Consider the following 15,425-nt stretch of genomic DNA (forward strand, 5'->3'; position numbering starts at 1 on the left):
TGTGGGTCTCTGTGTGGTGAGTCTGTGGGTCTCTGTGTGTGGTGAGTCTGTGAGTCTTTGTGGTGAATCTGTGGGTCTCTGTGTGGTGAGTCTATGAGTCTCTGTGGTGAGTCTGTGGGTCTCTGTGTGGTGAGTGCGTGTGTCTCTGTGTGGTGAGTCTGTGGGTCTCTGTGTGGTGAGTTTGTGAGTCTTTGTGGTGAGTCTGTGGGTCTCTGTGTGGTGAGTCTGTGGGTCTCTGTGTGGTGAGTCTATGAGTCTCTGTGGTGAGTCTGTGGGTCTCTGTGTGGTGAGTCTGTGGCTCTCTGTGTGGTGAGTCTGTGGGTCTCTGTGTGATGAGTCTATGGGTCTCTATGTGATGAGTCTATGGGTCTCTGTGTGGTGAGTCTAAGGGTCTCTAAATGGTAAGTCTATGTGTCTCTGTGTGGTGAGTATATCGGTCTCTATGTGGTGAGTCTGTGGGTTTGTGTGTGATGAGTCTATGGGTCTATGTGTGGTGAGTCTGTGGGTCTCTGTATGGTGAGTCTGTGGCTCTCTGTGTGGTGAGTCTGTGGCTCTCTGTGTGGTGAGTCTGAGGCTCTCTGTGTGGTGAATCTGTGGGTCTTTGTGGTGAGTCTGTGGGTCTCTGTGTGGTGAATCTGTGGCTCTCTGTGTGTTGAGTCTATGAGTCTATGTGGTGAGTCTGTGGGTCTCTGTGGTGAGTCTGTGGGTCTCTGTGTGGTGAGTGCGTGTGTCTCTGTCTGGTGAGTCTGTGGGTCTCTGTGTGGTGAGTCTGTGGGTCTCTGTGTGTGGTGAGTCTGTGAGTCTTTGTGGTGAGTCTGTGGGTCTCTGTGTGGTGAGTCTGTGGGTCTCTGTGTGGTGAGTCTATGAGTCTCTGTGGTGAGTCTGTGGGTCTCTGTGGTGAGTCTGTGGGTCTCTGTGTGGTGAGTCTATGGGTCTCTATGTGATGAGTCTATGGGTCTCTGTGTGGTGAGTCTAAGGGTCTCTAAATTATGAGTCTATGTGTCTCTGTGTGGTGAGTTTATCGGTCTCTGTGTGGTGAGTCTGTGGCTCTCTGTGTGGTGAGTCTGTGGGTCTCTGTGTGATGAGTCTAAGGGTCTCTAAATGATGAGTCTATGTGTCTCTGTGTGGTGAGTCTATCGGTCTCTATGTGGTGAGTCTGTGGGTCTGTGTATGATGAGTCTATGGGTCTATGTGTGGTGAGTCTGTGGGTCTCTGTGTGGTGAGTCTGTGGCTCTCTGTGTGGTGAGTCTGTGGCTCTCTGTGTGGTGAGTCTGTGGCTCTCTGTGTGGTGAGTCTGTGGGTCTCTGTGTGATGAGTCTATGGCTCTCTGTGAGGTGAGTCTATGGGTCTCTGTGTGGTGAGTCTGTGGGTCTCTGTGTGGTGAGTCTGTGGGTCTCTGTGTGTGGTGAGTCTGTGAGTCTTTGTGGTGAGTCTGTGGGTCTCTGTGTGGTGAGTCTGTGGCTCTCTGTGTGGTGAGTCTATGAGTCTCTGTGGTGAGTCTGTGGGTCTCTGTGGTGAGTGCGTGTGTCTCTGTGTGGTGAGTCTGTGGGTCTCTGTGTGATGAGTCTGTGTGTCTCTGTGTGTGGTGAATCTGTGAGTCTTTATGGTGAGTCTGTGGGTCTCTGTGTGGTGAGTCTGTGGGTCTCTGTGTGGTGAGTCTATGAGTCTCTGTGGTGAGTCTGTGGGTCTCTGTGTGATGAGTGCGTGTGTCTCTGTGTGGTGAGTCTGTGGGTCTCTGTGTGGTGAGTCTGTGGGTCTCTGTGTGTGGTGAGTCTGTGAGTCTTTGTGGTGAGTCTGTGGGTCTCTGTGTGGTGAGTCTGTGGGTCTCTGTGTGGTGAGTCTATGAGTCTCTGTGGTGAGTCTGTGGGTCTCTGTGGTGAGTCTGTGGGTCTCTGTGTGGTGAATGCGTGGGTCTCTGTGTAGTGAGTCTGTGGGTCTCTGTGTGATGAGTCTATGGGTCTCTACGTGATGAGTCTATGGGTCTCTGTGTGGTGAGTCTAAGGGTCTCTAAATGGTGAGTCTAAGGGTCTCTAAATGGTGAGTCTATGTGTCTCTGTCTGGTGAGTCTATCGGTCTCTATGTGGTGAGTCTGTGGGTCTGTGTGTGATGAGTCTATGGGTCTATGTGTGGTGAGTCTGTGGGTCTCTGTATGGTGAGTCTGTGGCTCTCTGTGTGGTGAGTCTGTGGCTCTCTGTGTGGTGAGTCTGAGGCTCTCTGTGTGGTGAATCTGTGGGTCTTTGTGGTGAGTCTGTGGGTCTCTGTGGTGAGTCTGTGGGTCTCTGTGTGGTGAGTGCGTGTGTCTCTGTGTGGTGAGTCTGTGGGTCTCTGTGTGGTGAGTCTGTGGGTCTCTGTGTGTGGTGAGTCTGTGAGTATTTGTGGTGAGTCTGTGGGTCTCTGTGTGGTGAGTCTGTGGGTCTCTGTGTGATGAGTCTATGGGTCTCTATGTGATGAGTCTATGGGTCTCTGTGTGGTGAGTCTAAGGGTCTCTAAATGATGAGTCTATATGTCTCTGTGTGGTGAGTTTATCGGTCTCTATGTGGTGAGTCTGTGGGTCTGTGTGTGATGAGTCTATGGGTCTATGTGTGGTGAGTCTGTGGCTCTCTGTGTGGTGAGTCTGTGGGTCTCTGTGTGGTGAGTCTGTGGCTCTCTGTGTGGTGAGTCTGTGGCTCTCTGTGTGGTGAGTCTGTGGCTCTCTGTGTGGTGAGTCTGTGGCTCTCTGTGTGGTGAGTCTGTGGCTCTCTGTGTGGTGAGTCTGTGGGTCTCTGTGTGGTGAGTCTACGAGTCTCTGTGGTGAGTCTGTGGGTCTCTGTGTGGGAGTGCGTGTGTCTCTGTGTGGTGAGTCTGTGGGTCTCTGTGTGTGGTGAGTCTGTGAGTCTTTGTGGTGAGTCTGTGGGTCTCTGTGTGGTGAGTCTGTGGGTCTCTGTGTGGTGAGTCTATGAGTCTCTGTGGTGAGTCTGTGGGTCTCTGTGGTGAGTCTGTGGGTATCTGTGTGGTGAATGCGTGGGTCTCTGTGTGGTGAGTCTGTGGGTCTCTGTGTGGTGAGTCTGTGGCTCTCTGTGTGGTGAGTCTGTGGGTCTCTGTGTGATGAGTCTATGGGTCTCTATGTGATGAGTCTATGGGTCTCTGTGTGGTGAGTCTAAGGGTCTCTAAATGGTGAGTCTATGTGTCTCTGTGTGGTGAGTCTATCGGTCTCTATGTGGTGAGTCTGTGGGTCTGTGTGTGATGAGTCTATGGGTCTATGTGTGGTGAGTCTGTGGGTCTCTGTATGGTGAGTCTGTGGCTCTCTGTGTGGTGAGTCTGTGGCTCTCTGTGTGGTGAGTCGGAGGCTCTCTGTGTGGTGAATCTGTGGGTCTTTGTGGTGAGTCTGTGGGTCTCTGTGTGGTGAGTCTGTGGCTCTCTGTGTGGTGAGTCTATGAGTCTCTGTGGTGAGTCTGTGGGTCTCTGTGGTGAGTCTGTGGGTCTCTGTGTGGTGAGTGCGTGTGTCTCTGTGTGGTGAGTCTGTGGGTCTCTGTGTGGTGAGTCTGTGGGTCTCTGTGTGTGGTGAGTCTGTGAGTCTTTGTGGTGAGTCTGTGTGTCTCTGTGAGGTGAGTCTGTGGCTCTCTGTGTGGTGAGTCTGTGGCTCTCTGTGTGGTGAGTCTGTGGGTCTCTGTGTGGTGAGTCTATGAGTCTCTGTGGTGAGTCTGTGGGTCTCTGTGTGGTGAGTGCGTGTGTCTCTGTGTGGTGAGTCTGTGGGTCTCTGTGTGGTGAGTCTGTGGGTCTCTGTGTGTGGTGAGTCTGTGAGTCCTTGTGGTGAGTCTGTGGGTCTCTGTGTGTGGTGAGTCTGTGGGTCTCTGTGGTGAGTCTGTGGGTCTCTGTGTGATGAGTCTATGGGTCTCTATGTGATGAGTCTATGGGTCTCTGTGTGGTGAGTCTAAGGGTCTCTAAATGATGAGTCTATGTGTCTCTGTGTGGTGAGTCTATCGGTCTCTATGTGGTGAGTCTGTGTGTGATGAGTCTATGGGTCTATGTGTGGTGAGTCTGTGGGTCTCTGTGTGGTGAGTCTGTGGCTCTCTGTGTGGTGAGTCTGTGGGTCTCTGTGTGGTGAGTCTGTGGCTCTCTGTGTGGTGAGTCTGTGGCTCTCTGTGTGGTGAGTCTGTGGCTCTCTGTGTGGTGAGTCTGTGGCTCTCTGTGTGGTGAGTCTGTGGGTCTCTGTGTGATGAGTCTATGGCTCTCTGTGAGGTGAGTCTATGGCTCTCTGTGTGGTGAGTCTGTGGCTCTCTGTGTGGTGAGTCTGTGGGTCTCTGTGTGGTGAGTCTGTGGCTCTCTGTGTGGTGAGTCTGTGGGTCTCTGTGTGGTGAGTGTGTGGTGAGTCTGTGGCTCTCTGTGAGGTGAGTCTATGGGTCTCTGTGTGGTGAGTCTGTGGCTCTCTGTGTGATGCTCACAGGGAAGTAGTCTCTCAGCAGGGTGAACATCTTGCTGGCGTTGGGGTTGCAGGCCGTGTGGGGCATCACCACCTCCAGCGGGCGGAGCATCTGCAGCTTCGTGATCGCCTGAACAAGCAGCAGAAGCAGAAGCAGCAGCAGCAGCAGCAGAAGAAGCAGCAGAGGAAGCAGCATCAGAAGCAGCAGCAGCAGGAGTGGCAACAGCAGAAGCAGCAGAAGCAGCAGCAGCAGAAGCAACAACAGCAGAAGCAGCAGCAGGAGTGGCAACAGCAGAAGCAGCAGAAGCAGCAGCACCGGCAGAAGCAGAAGAAGCAGCAGCAGCAGCGGCAGAAGAAGCAGCAGCAGAAGCAGCAGCAGAAGCAGCAGCAACAGAAGCAGCAGAAGCAGCAGCAGCAACAATAACAACAGGCTACGTGCAGCAGGAGGAGGTCACGGGACAGACCCATGTGCAGTGGATTGACTGCTGTGCCAGGCTAGGTGCAGCAGGAGGTCACGGGACAGACCCAACAGGTGCCGTGAGTTGACTGCTGTGCCAGGCTAGGTGCAGCAGGAGGAGGTCACGGGACAGACCCAGGTGCCGTGGGTTGACTGCTGTGCCAGGCTAGGTGCAGCAGGAGGTCACGGGACAGACCCAGGTGCAGTGGGTTGACTGCTGTGCCAGGCTATGTGCAGCAGGAGGAGGTCACGGGAGAGACCCAGGTGCAGTGGGTAGACTGCTGTGCCAGGCTATGTGCACCAGGAGGTCATGGGACAGACCCAGCAGGTGCCGTGGGTTGACTGCTATGCCAGGCTAGATGCAGCAGGAGGAGGTCACGGGACAGACCCAGGTGCAGTGGGTTGACTGCTGTGCCAGGCTAGGTGCAACAGGAGGAGGTCACGGGACAGACCCAGGTGCAGCGGGTTGACTGCTGTGCCAGGCTAGGTGCAGCAGGAGGAGGTCACGGGACAGACCCAGGTGCAGTGGGTTGACTCATCACACAGAGACCCACAGACTCACCACACAGAGACCTATAGATTCACCACACAGAGAGCCACAGACTCACCACACAGAGACCCATAGACTCACCACACAGAGACCCATAGACTCACCACACAGAGAGACCCACAGACTCACCACAGAGACCCTATGAGACCCTATGGGACCCTATGGGTCTCTGTGGTGAGTCTGTGGGTCTCTCTGTGATGAGCGCTACAGGCCCCGCACCGGCAAACCCGGCACCGCATGGCGAATCTTTGTCTTCGTGCGCGGAGAGAGAGAAGGGGTGGTGGCTGACCTTGACGTAGGGCTGTCGGTCGGGGAACTGAGACAGGACCAGTTCGGGGCAGCGAAGGTCGATGCTGGCCAGGCCGACCTCGCCGCGAGCGAGACCTCGGCCCTCCGCCAGTGCCACCACCACCGACCTCGCCTCCACCTCCTCCTCATCCTCCTCCTCGTCACCGTCGTGGTCGGCGTCGTCAGTCGTAGAGAACGAGGTCGCTGCGGGGCCACAAGACGGACGGGCTTGCTGCCTCCTCCTGTGGTGAGTCTACGGGTCTCTGTGTGAGTATATGGGTCTCTGTGTGAGTCTACGGGTTTCTGTGTGAGTCTATGGGTCTCTGTGTGAGTCTACGGGTCTCTGTGTGAGTCTGTGAGTCTATGGGTCTCTGTGTGAGTCTATGGGTCTCTGTGTGAGTCTATGGGTCTCTGTGTGAATCAACGGGTCTCTGTGCGAGTCTATGGGTCACTGTGTGAGTCTATGGGTCTCTGTGTGAGTCTACGGGTCTCTGTTTGAGTCTACGGGTCTCTGTGTGAGTCTACGTGTCTCTGTGTGAGTCTATGGGTCACTGTGTGAGTCTATGGGTCTCTGTGTGAGTCTACGGGTCTCTGTGTGAGTCTACGGGTCTCTGTGTGGTGAGTCTGTGGGTCTCTGTATGAGTCTACGGGTATCTGTGTGAGTCTACGGGTCTCTGTGTGAGTCTACGGGTCTCTGTGCGAGTCTATGGGTCTCTGTGCGAGTCTATGGGTCTCTGTGCGAGTCTACGGGTCTCTGTGTGAGTCTACGGGTCTCTGTGTGAGTCTATGTATCTCTATGTGAGTCTACGGGTCTCTGTGTGGTGAGTCTATCTATCTCTGTGTGGTGAGTCTGTGGGTCTCTGTGTGGTGAGTCTATCTATCTCTGTGTGGTGAGTGTACGGGTCTCTGTGTGGTGAGTCTAAGGGTCTCTGTGTGGTGAGTCTGTGGGTCTCTGTGTGGTGAGTCTACGGGTCTCTGTGTGGTGAGTCTGTGGGTCTCTGTGTGGTGAGTCTGTGGGTCTCTGTGTGGTGAGTCTGTGGGTCTCTGTGTGGTGAGTCTACGTGTCTCTGTGTGGTGAGTCTATCTATCTCTGTGTGGTGAGTGTACGTGTCTCTGTGTGGTGAGTCTGTGGGTCTCTGTGTGGTGAGTCTACGGGTCTCTGTGTGGTGAGTCTACGGGTCTCTGTGTGGTGAGTCTACGGGTCTCTGTGTGAGTCTACGGGTCTCTGTGTGGTGAGTCTACGGGTCTCTGTGTGGTGAGTCTGTGGGTCTCTGTGTGGTGAGTCTACGTGTCTCTGTGTGGTGAGTCTACGGGTCTCTGTGTGGTGAGTCTATCTATCTCTGTGTGGTGAGTCTGTGGGTCTCTGTGTGGTGAGTCTACGGGTCTCTGTGTGGTGAGTCTATCTATCTCTGTGTGGTGAGTCTACGGGTCTCTGTGTGGTGAGTCTATCTATCTCTGTGTGGTGAGTCTGTGGGTCTCTGTGTGGTGAGTCTACGGGTCTCTGTGTGGTGAGTCTATCTATCTCTGTGTGGTGAGTCTGTGGGTCTCTGTGTGGTGAGTCTACGGGTCTCTGTGTGGTGAGTCTATCTATCTCTGTGTGGTGAGTCTACGGGTCTCTGTGTAGTGAGTCTACGTGTCTCTGTGTGGTGAGTCTGTGTGGTGAGTCTACCCGTAGACGTGGTGGCCCTGCTGCTGCTGCTGCCGGGTGCATGCTGCTGGCGTTGCCGCCGGGAGCCGCCCGGCGCCGCAGATAACCGGGACGCGGGGAGGGGCACCCGCGGAGCCCAGGAGGAGAAGCCTGGCATCACCACGGTGGGAGCATCACCGCAGCCACCACCACCACCACCACCACCGCAGCCACCACCACCACGGCTGCTGCGGCCGCTGCCGCTGGCGGTTGCGGTTGTGGGGGTATTGGCATTGCCGCTGCGGTCGGCCAAACCCGACTCTGTGAACAAGAGAAACGGGGGGCGGACGGAGACTTCATTGAAGTGATCCGTCGAGGGATCGCTTTAATTTCCTGCCAGGCGCCTCGCGCTCATGGCCCCGTTCCAACGCAGCATGTGGGAGAGTCACGGCATCCCCAGTGGACGTGGGCACAAAAGGCCGAAATCGTTCAAGAGAGGCTTCGCCAAAAGACAAAGCGAGAGCTTCCATACTTCTGTAATGTGAGGTTATAACCGGGTCGTTGACGGATTACAACTCGTTACGATGATTGGCTCTGCCGGTCCTGGTCTCTAGCCAATGGGGGGGAAGCCTAGGGGCGTGGCCCTGACGTGATGGAAAGGCGACAGCTGTAAGGATTGGTTCTGCTGGCTTTGGCCACAACATTGAATTGTGTGCTGTATTGCTATACACCACCCTATACCTTGAATAATACATAGTGTAATATTACACTATGTATTGTTCTATCCACCCTACTGTATATCACACTGCTGTACAGTAATCCCTCGCCACTTCGCGGTTCAAGTTTCGCGGCCTCAGTGCATCGCGGATTTTTCAAAAATATTCATCGAAAAATAAAAATTCTAAAATACCGCCATATCGGCAGCCGTATTGCGGAAAGCAGCGTTGGTTCATCGTGATGCGCGAGAGAAACGGTTTCCCAGGATGCCAGAGAAAGAGAGAAACTCTCTCAGAGGCTTTGTACATACTGTACCCACGGGCACTCAGACAAGGCACGTGATTGGTTCTAGGCGCGAGATCGACGAATGAGAGCACGAGTGGATGTACAGTATCCCGTGAGCTGATTGGCTGCGCATCATCGCATCTTCTCTAAGCTTCTTCCCTTGTTGTATCTCGCCACTCTCGTTCACGCTGTCAACTGTGTCTCGCGTATCTTAGTGTTGTGTTCGAAATTAACTGGTGAGTGTAGAACACCATAATACGTATCGTATGAGAGAGAGAGAGTGAATGTACTGTATAATATTAAGGTTTTATAATTAAATAGATTTAAGTAAAATATATGTGAGTGAGTGAATGTATAATATTAAGGTTTTATAATTAAATAGATTTAAGTAAAATATATATATATAAAGTATAAATATACATATTTTAAACATTCTGATACCCACACACACATATACAGAAATTCCTAGGGGGGCCAATCCTACTTCGCGGATTTTCACTTATCGCGGGGGGTTCCGGTCCCCATTAACCGCGATAAACGAGGGATCACTGTATATTCACTACGCTAACTTAAATATACGCTCCAAGCATGGTGGAGTTTCATTCAGACGCTGTCTCCCCGACAAACCTGTTCTTGACCTGAGGACGGCTGCTTGCGTTGTGGCCGAAACGTCGTGAGAATTATTTTATTATGTTTTATTTTCATTATTTTATTACTTCCCTTCTACGTGACTTTACCGAAAGAACCAAGAAGCTGTTATATTGTTTCTACCGTTACCGAAAGAACTGAAGAATAAGGAGCAATGTAAGCTGAAGTACTCTTTGTTTTTTTGGGTAAAGTCACGGATGTAAAAAATTCAGTAAATAAAATAGAATTAAAACAACTAAAATTTACTCTATGGGAACCTCATTTGCCAGTAAAAATATGATAATTGGTTCTTTACCCTTCTATCTGGCAACAAAACTGACACCTTTTTTACAAGGAGTCATGTTTGCATAGAGCACAATACCTGCAGTCATAATGCAAACAAAAAACATATCTCTGTATGCACTGTCCTTGAAGTTGATTGGTCCACACCCGAGACAGCTTTCCTTAGAGCCTCGTCTCACATGGGTTGGACCAGATGACGCCAAAAGGCGCACAACTCAAAGACAATGAACCATCAGAGTATGAGAGCTCGGGGTAAGAATTTACACCATTGTAACCTCATTTTCCAGTAAAAAATATGATAATTGTTTTTTTACCCTTCTATCTGGCAACAAAACTGACACCTTTTTTACAAGGAGTCATGTTTGCATAGACCACAATACCTGCACAATACCTGTTTGCATTATGACTACAGGTATTGTGGTCTATGCAAACATGTCAGTTTTGTTGCCAGATAAAAGGGTAAACAAACTATTATCATATCTTTACTGGCAAATGAGGTTCCAATGGTGTAAATGAATCCGTCAACGTCAAAACAATCCACGAAGAAGCGTCATCCCCATCCTCCGCTCTCTCTGACCTTGCACCCCGGACCAGGAGATCGTGGAGTGGCGTCCCACGGGCGTGGAGCTGAGCAAAGACGACGAGGAGGCGGAGGTGGAACTGTGTAGCTTGGCTCTGGTCTTTGGGCGCCGGGGAGGATCCAGCAGTAGGCCAAACGAGTACTTGGGACCCTTCGTAGACATCCTGATCCAAGCGTGGGGGTGAGCAACATGTTGATTACCTCGCCTGGTATACAGCAGATCGTGAGTTCCACCACGACCATCATCATCATCACGGTGGCTAGATGTTTACTACCTCGCCTGGTATACAGCAGATCGTGAGTTCCACCACGACCACCCTCATCATCACGGTGGCTAGATGTTGACTACCTCGCCTGGTAAACAGCTGGTCATGGGTTCCACCACGACCATCATCACGGAGGCTAGGAGATGTTGACTACCCCACCTGGTATACAGCAGATCGTGGGTTCTACCACGACCATCATCATCACGGTGACTAGGAGATGTTGACTACCTCGCCTGGTATACAGCAGGTCATGGGTTCCATCACCACCATCATCATCACGGTGGCTATGAAATGTTGACTACCTCGCCTGGTATACAGCAGGTCGTGGGTTAGATTCCGACCCTGATGCATGCTGCTGTATATTTTGAGTTTGTGTCTCTCTCTCGTCATTATCACGGTGGCTAGGAGATACGGAAGCTTGGGGAATATTCAAATCTGTCCAAGGGGCTTAACGCTGCTAAAACGATGAGGATCCGCGAGATTACCTCATCCGATTTCAAAAGAGCGGATCACCTGTCAGACACACACACAAACAAACACACACACAGATACATACACACAGAGACACATACACACAGAGACACATACACACACAGATACACACACACAGATACACACTATTACATCATTCAACTAGAGACGAGAGACCTTCTGCAGTGATGTGTCAGTGCAGGAGCGCAGCTGGTGCCAAGCTGGGTGCGCCTGCTGGAGGAAGCAAACTTGGAGCTCTCTGATTGGTCAAAGCCAACGTCTTGGAGCCAATCAGGTTAGGTTCCCCCCTACCCACGTGACGCGGGATTTGTTTTCCCGCTTATTTTATTTGGCTCCTCCTCCTCGCCCTGCCTTGGAGCCAATCAGGTTTGGTTCCACCTACCCACATGACGCGGGATTTTTTTCCCGCTACATTTTTTTGGCTCCTCCTCCTCGCTCCGCCTCGGAGCCAATCAGGTTTGTTTCCCTCCTACCCACGTCGCCAGCCGCCATCTTGAGAGTCGTGAGGGCGATTTTTTATTTTTTGTTTAAATTTCGGTGTCGAAATTAACGATGATGACGACCCCCAAGGGGCGCGAGATCGCCTCTCGTGAGGGAAAACATGAGGTAAACAATGTCCTCCAATGTCCAGCCCGTGATTTGCAGATGGTTTACAGGTGCAGTGTTGAGTTTATGGGGCAGTGTTGAGTCTATGGGGCAGTGCTGAGTCTATGGGGCAGTGCTGAGTCTATGGGGCAGTGCTGAGTCTATATGGCAGTGCTGAGTCTATGGGGGCAGTGCTGATTCTGTGGGGCAGTGCTGAGTCTATGGTGCAGTGTTGAGTCTATGGGGCAGTGTTTAGTCTATGGTGCAGTGTTGAGTCGATGGTGCAGTGTTGAGTCTATGGGGGCAGTGCTGAGTCTATGGTCATTGCATTGACAAAATACAAACGCTTGAATTTGTGAATAGTTTACCTCGTGAGGGGCATGAGATGTGCCAGTATTCGTTGAGACGACTGTTTTCTTTTTCAGCGAGTACTTTAATGCTTAAAATGGACATCGTGGCTGGAATAAAATTGCATCTGTGCTTTGTGGAATTGCAACCTCTATGCGTTTGCTTCTGTGACCTCGCGTAGGGGTCAAATCCACAGAGCACGCTGCAAATTATCGATCCGAAATTATCGATCCGAGACCCGCAACAACAAGAGAGGAATTGCGGGCAAGAAGTGGAAGACAATAATGGGGAGTTTCTGATGAAGATCATTATCTGGATGATGATGATGATGACGATTAGTTAGTGGCTGGGATAAAAAAACCGAGTGTAATTTTGACTTAAAACTCTCGTTACTGCAGGAATAAAATATTATTTTGTTCTTTCAGTGAAGTTACATGGAAAGAAAAATAAAGTGAATAAAAGTAATTAAACAAAGCTTTAAAAACTCGAATGTCGACTGTAGCCTGGTTATTAAGCTGGGTGAGTGTACTGACAGTCTATAATGTAGACTGTAGCCTGGTTATTAAGCTGGGTGAGTGTACTGACAGTCTATAATGTAGACTGTAGCCTGGTTATTAAGCTGGGTGAGTGTACTGACAGTCTATAATGTAGACTGTAGCCTGGTTATTAAGCTGGGTGAGTGTACTGACAGTCTATAATGTAGACTGTAGCCTGGTTAAGCTGGGTGAGTGTACTGACAGTCTATAATGTAGACTGTAGCCTGGTTATTAAGCTGGGTGAGTGTACTGACAGTCTATAATGTAGACTGTAGCCTGGTTATTAAGCTAGGTGAGTGTACTGACAGTCTATAATGTAGACTGTAGCCTGCTTATTAAGCTGGGTGAGTGTAATGACAGTCTATAATGTAGACTGTAGCCTGGTTATTAAGCTGGGTGAGTGTACTGGCAGTCTATAATGTAGACTGTAGCCTGGTTATTAAGTTTGGTGAGTGTTCTGGAAGTCTGTAATGTAGACTGTAGCCTGGTTATTAAGCTGGGTGAGTGTACTGGCAGTCTATAATGTAGACTGTAGCCTGGTTATTAAGTTTGGTGAGTTCTGGAAGTCTGTAATGTAGACTGTAGCCTGGTTATTAAGCTGGGTGAGTGTAATGTAGACTGTAGCCTGGTTATTAAGTTTGGTGAGTGTTCTGGAAGTCTGTAATGTAGACTATAGCCTGGTTATTAAGCTGGGTGATAGTAAGCTGGGTGATAGTAAGCTGGGTGATAGTAGGGGGTTGTTTTGCCGGACACCACCACCATTACCACCACTACTCCCACCACTACCACCACCATTCCACCACCACTTCTACCACCACCACTTCCACCATTACCACTACCACCACCACTACTACCACCACTACCATCACTACCAACAATTTGTATACAGTACTCCTTCTGATGATCCTGCTGTTGTGGAGTGACTCATGCAGCCAGCTATGGCTGCAGAGTTTTGGTATTACATGTTGTTTATGTCGTTTATTGTGAAAATTCGGTCATAGTTCCTATGATCACTGTTTCATTGCTTTCATGGCTTTATTTTGTTGATTTCGAAAAGTTTTTTGATTTGACCATGTTTGTTTGTTGTAGTACGGAGTTAGACTGATGGCCTTAATCTAAGTTGTCTTGTGGTTGTTGTTGTTGTTGTTTGACTTGCATCCCACTGGGATTTTTGCACAGCGTTGGTGTACAGTGCTTTTTCTGGAATGTTGCTGTTTTTTCCTGGATTTTCTGTTTGCACTCAGTCACATAGTCACTTTAAGATTTTTTCTTGTTCATGTTTTTGTTTGTTGCGGTTGCACCCGATTAAAGAGCCAAATGGCTCACAGGGCTATACCAAATATATGAAACTGAAAACTTAAAAAAAACACTACCACTACCATCACCACTACCACCAATACCACCACCACTACTACCACGGGAGATGGGATGTTTGCGTGCTGAATGCTGGAATCTGATCCCACGTCCTCTCCCTCCGCCCCTCGCCAGCGGCTTCCTGGATGGCCTCCCCCAGCCCTGACCCCGGCCACGGCCGCCACCCCCTCCGTGAGGACTCGTTCCTCCCGGCTCGTCCGCGTGCCCAAACGCTACACGGACGACGAGTGCCACGCGGCGCCCTTCAAGGTCGCTCGCCCCGTCGACGGCGCCGGTGCCAGTGTAATAAAAGACTCCGTCAGGCACTGCTGGTCTTTTATTCAAGTTCTTCCTCCGCACCCCGCTGGTCTCCTCCGCGGATCAGCGTCATCTCGCGCGTGCCCCGCACGCGCTCCCTCCTCAGCTCCCTTCCTCACACCCCGCTGGTCCTGACAAGGGACCAGCGTCTCCTCTCGCGTGCCGCGCATGCTTCTCTCGCGTGCCGCGCACACTCCTCCGTTTGTTTTTACTTGCGCGTGCCCCACACGCACTCTCCCTTCAGCTGCTTCTCGCGCGCACCCCGCACGCGCTCTCCCGTCAGTCGCTCCGCTCCTCCCCGCTCCGCACACCGCTGGCCGACGGTGTGCCAAAGCCCCATCAGCCACGTAGCTGATGGCGTGGCGGCCACCCAACGTGGTCCCGCTTCTTCACTCCAACCACTGACCCCGATCCCTTCCGGACTCCCACCTATATCTTCTTTCCCACGTGACCCTGACTCCTCCCCTTCCGGATCGTCAGATCCGGCCTTCCCATACTGGGCTCCGCCCCCCAATACTCCGGGCCGTGTGATTGGGCCAGAGCCCAGCAGCAACCCCATTTACTCTCGCATTACAACAGTACCGAATACTACACTGGTGACTGATTTTTTTACAGTACAGTACACAAGGTTTATTTGATCTATGTAAGTTTTTAATTATAATGCTGTAAAGTATGAAATAGTAAGTTACGAAGGCTGGGCATGCATCCTCATAGTACTGTTTGTAGTGGACTAACGTGTGCGGGTGTTTGCAAGTGGCGTGCACGCATTTGCGAGTTACAGACAGTGAGGTCGCATCGGGACGAACAGGTGCGGCGAGAGGGAGCAACGGAAAGGAATTAAGATGCATAGCAGTGATTGGCTGGCTGCAAATGCAGGTGCAGAACAGGCGCCAGGTTGCAGGAGATTGAGGCGATAGCGGCGCAAGCCACGGGCGTGAGGCGACGGGAGGTCGCCAGCTTAATTAATGAGGAGTTAATAAGGAGGGGGATATATACGGGAGCGTGAGAGAAAGGGAGTTGAGTTGGTCAGAGTGAGGACAAGAGGAAAGAAAAGAGAAGTCCCAGGCCCCGCCTTCTCCAGCGGTGATGGCTTAATCCCCACTGGAGGCAAGGGCGAGGTTGGAGAGGCGAGGGGAGAAAGGCAAGCAGTAGATAAGCTAGCAGAGTGTATAGCGGAAGGCTAGCAGTGGGGAAGGTAGCAGAGTGTATAGCAGAAGCTAGAGTGTATAGCGGAAGGCTAGCAGTGGGAAAGCTAGCAGAGTGTATAGCGGAAGGCTAGCAGAGTGTTTAGCGGTAGACTAGCAGTGGGGAAGCTAGCAGAGTGTATAGCGCAAGGCTAGCAGTGGAGAAGCTAGCAAAGTGTATAGCGGAAGGCTAGCAGTGAGAAAGCTAGCAGAGTGTATAGCGGAAGGCTAGCAGTGGAGAGGCTAGCAGAGTGTGTGGTGGGAAGCTATCAGAGTGTGTAGTGGTAGGCCAGCAGCGGAGCGAGCAAAGCGAACGGAGCATGACAGGCAGGCTAGCAGTAGAGAGGCTCGGAGAGTGAGAGAGAGAAAACAGGCTAGCATTGGAGATGCTAGGAGAGTGAGAGAGAACAGGCTAGCATTAGAGAGGCTAGGAGAGTGAGAACAGGCTAGCAATGGAGAGGCTAGGAGAGTGAGAGAGAGAAGGCAAGCAGTTGAGAGAGGGAGAGCAGA

General features: G+C 51.4%; 1 protein-coding gene across 1 annotated transcript in view; it reads right to left on the minus strand.

The window, feature by feature from the left end:
• The window catches only part of MSH4 (mutS homolog 4), a 54,307-nt gene extending 43,566 nt beyond the window's left edge, over positions 1-10,741 (minus strand). Inside the window, exons 1-5 of the mRNA XM_078616917.1 lie at positions 10,585-10,741; positions 9,831-9,997; positions 7,364-7,642; positions 5,696-5,898; positions 4,422-4,529 (exon numbers count right to left, since the gene is read on the minus strand). Of these exons, the coding sequence (XP_078473043.1) occupies positions 4,422-4,529; positions 5,696-5,898; positions 7,364-7,642; positions 9,831-9,997; positions 10,585-10,589 (762 nt within the window). The 5' untranslated portion in view covers positions 10,590-10,741. The remainder of the gene's footprint in view (positions 1-4,421; positions 4,530-5,695; positions 5,899-7,363; positions 7,643-9,830; positions 9,998-10,584) is intronic.
• Between the last annotated feature and the right edge of the window lie 4,684 nt (positions 10,742-15,425).

Source organism: Lampetra planeri, chromosome 52, assembly GCF_965212315.1.
Source record: "Lampetra planeri chromosome 52, kcLamPlan1.2.h2, whole genome shotgun sequence".
Taxonomy (NCBI): Eukaryota; Metazoa; Chordata; class Hyperoartia; order Petromyzontiformes; family Petromyzontidae; genus Lampetra; species Lampetra planeri.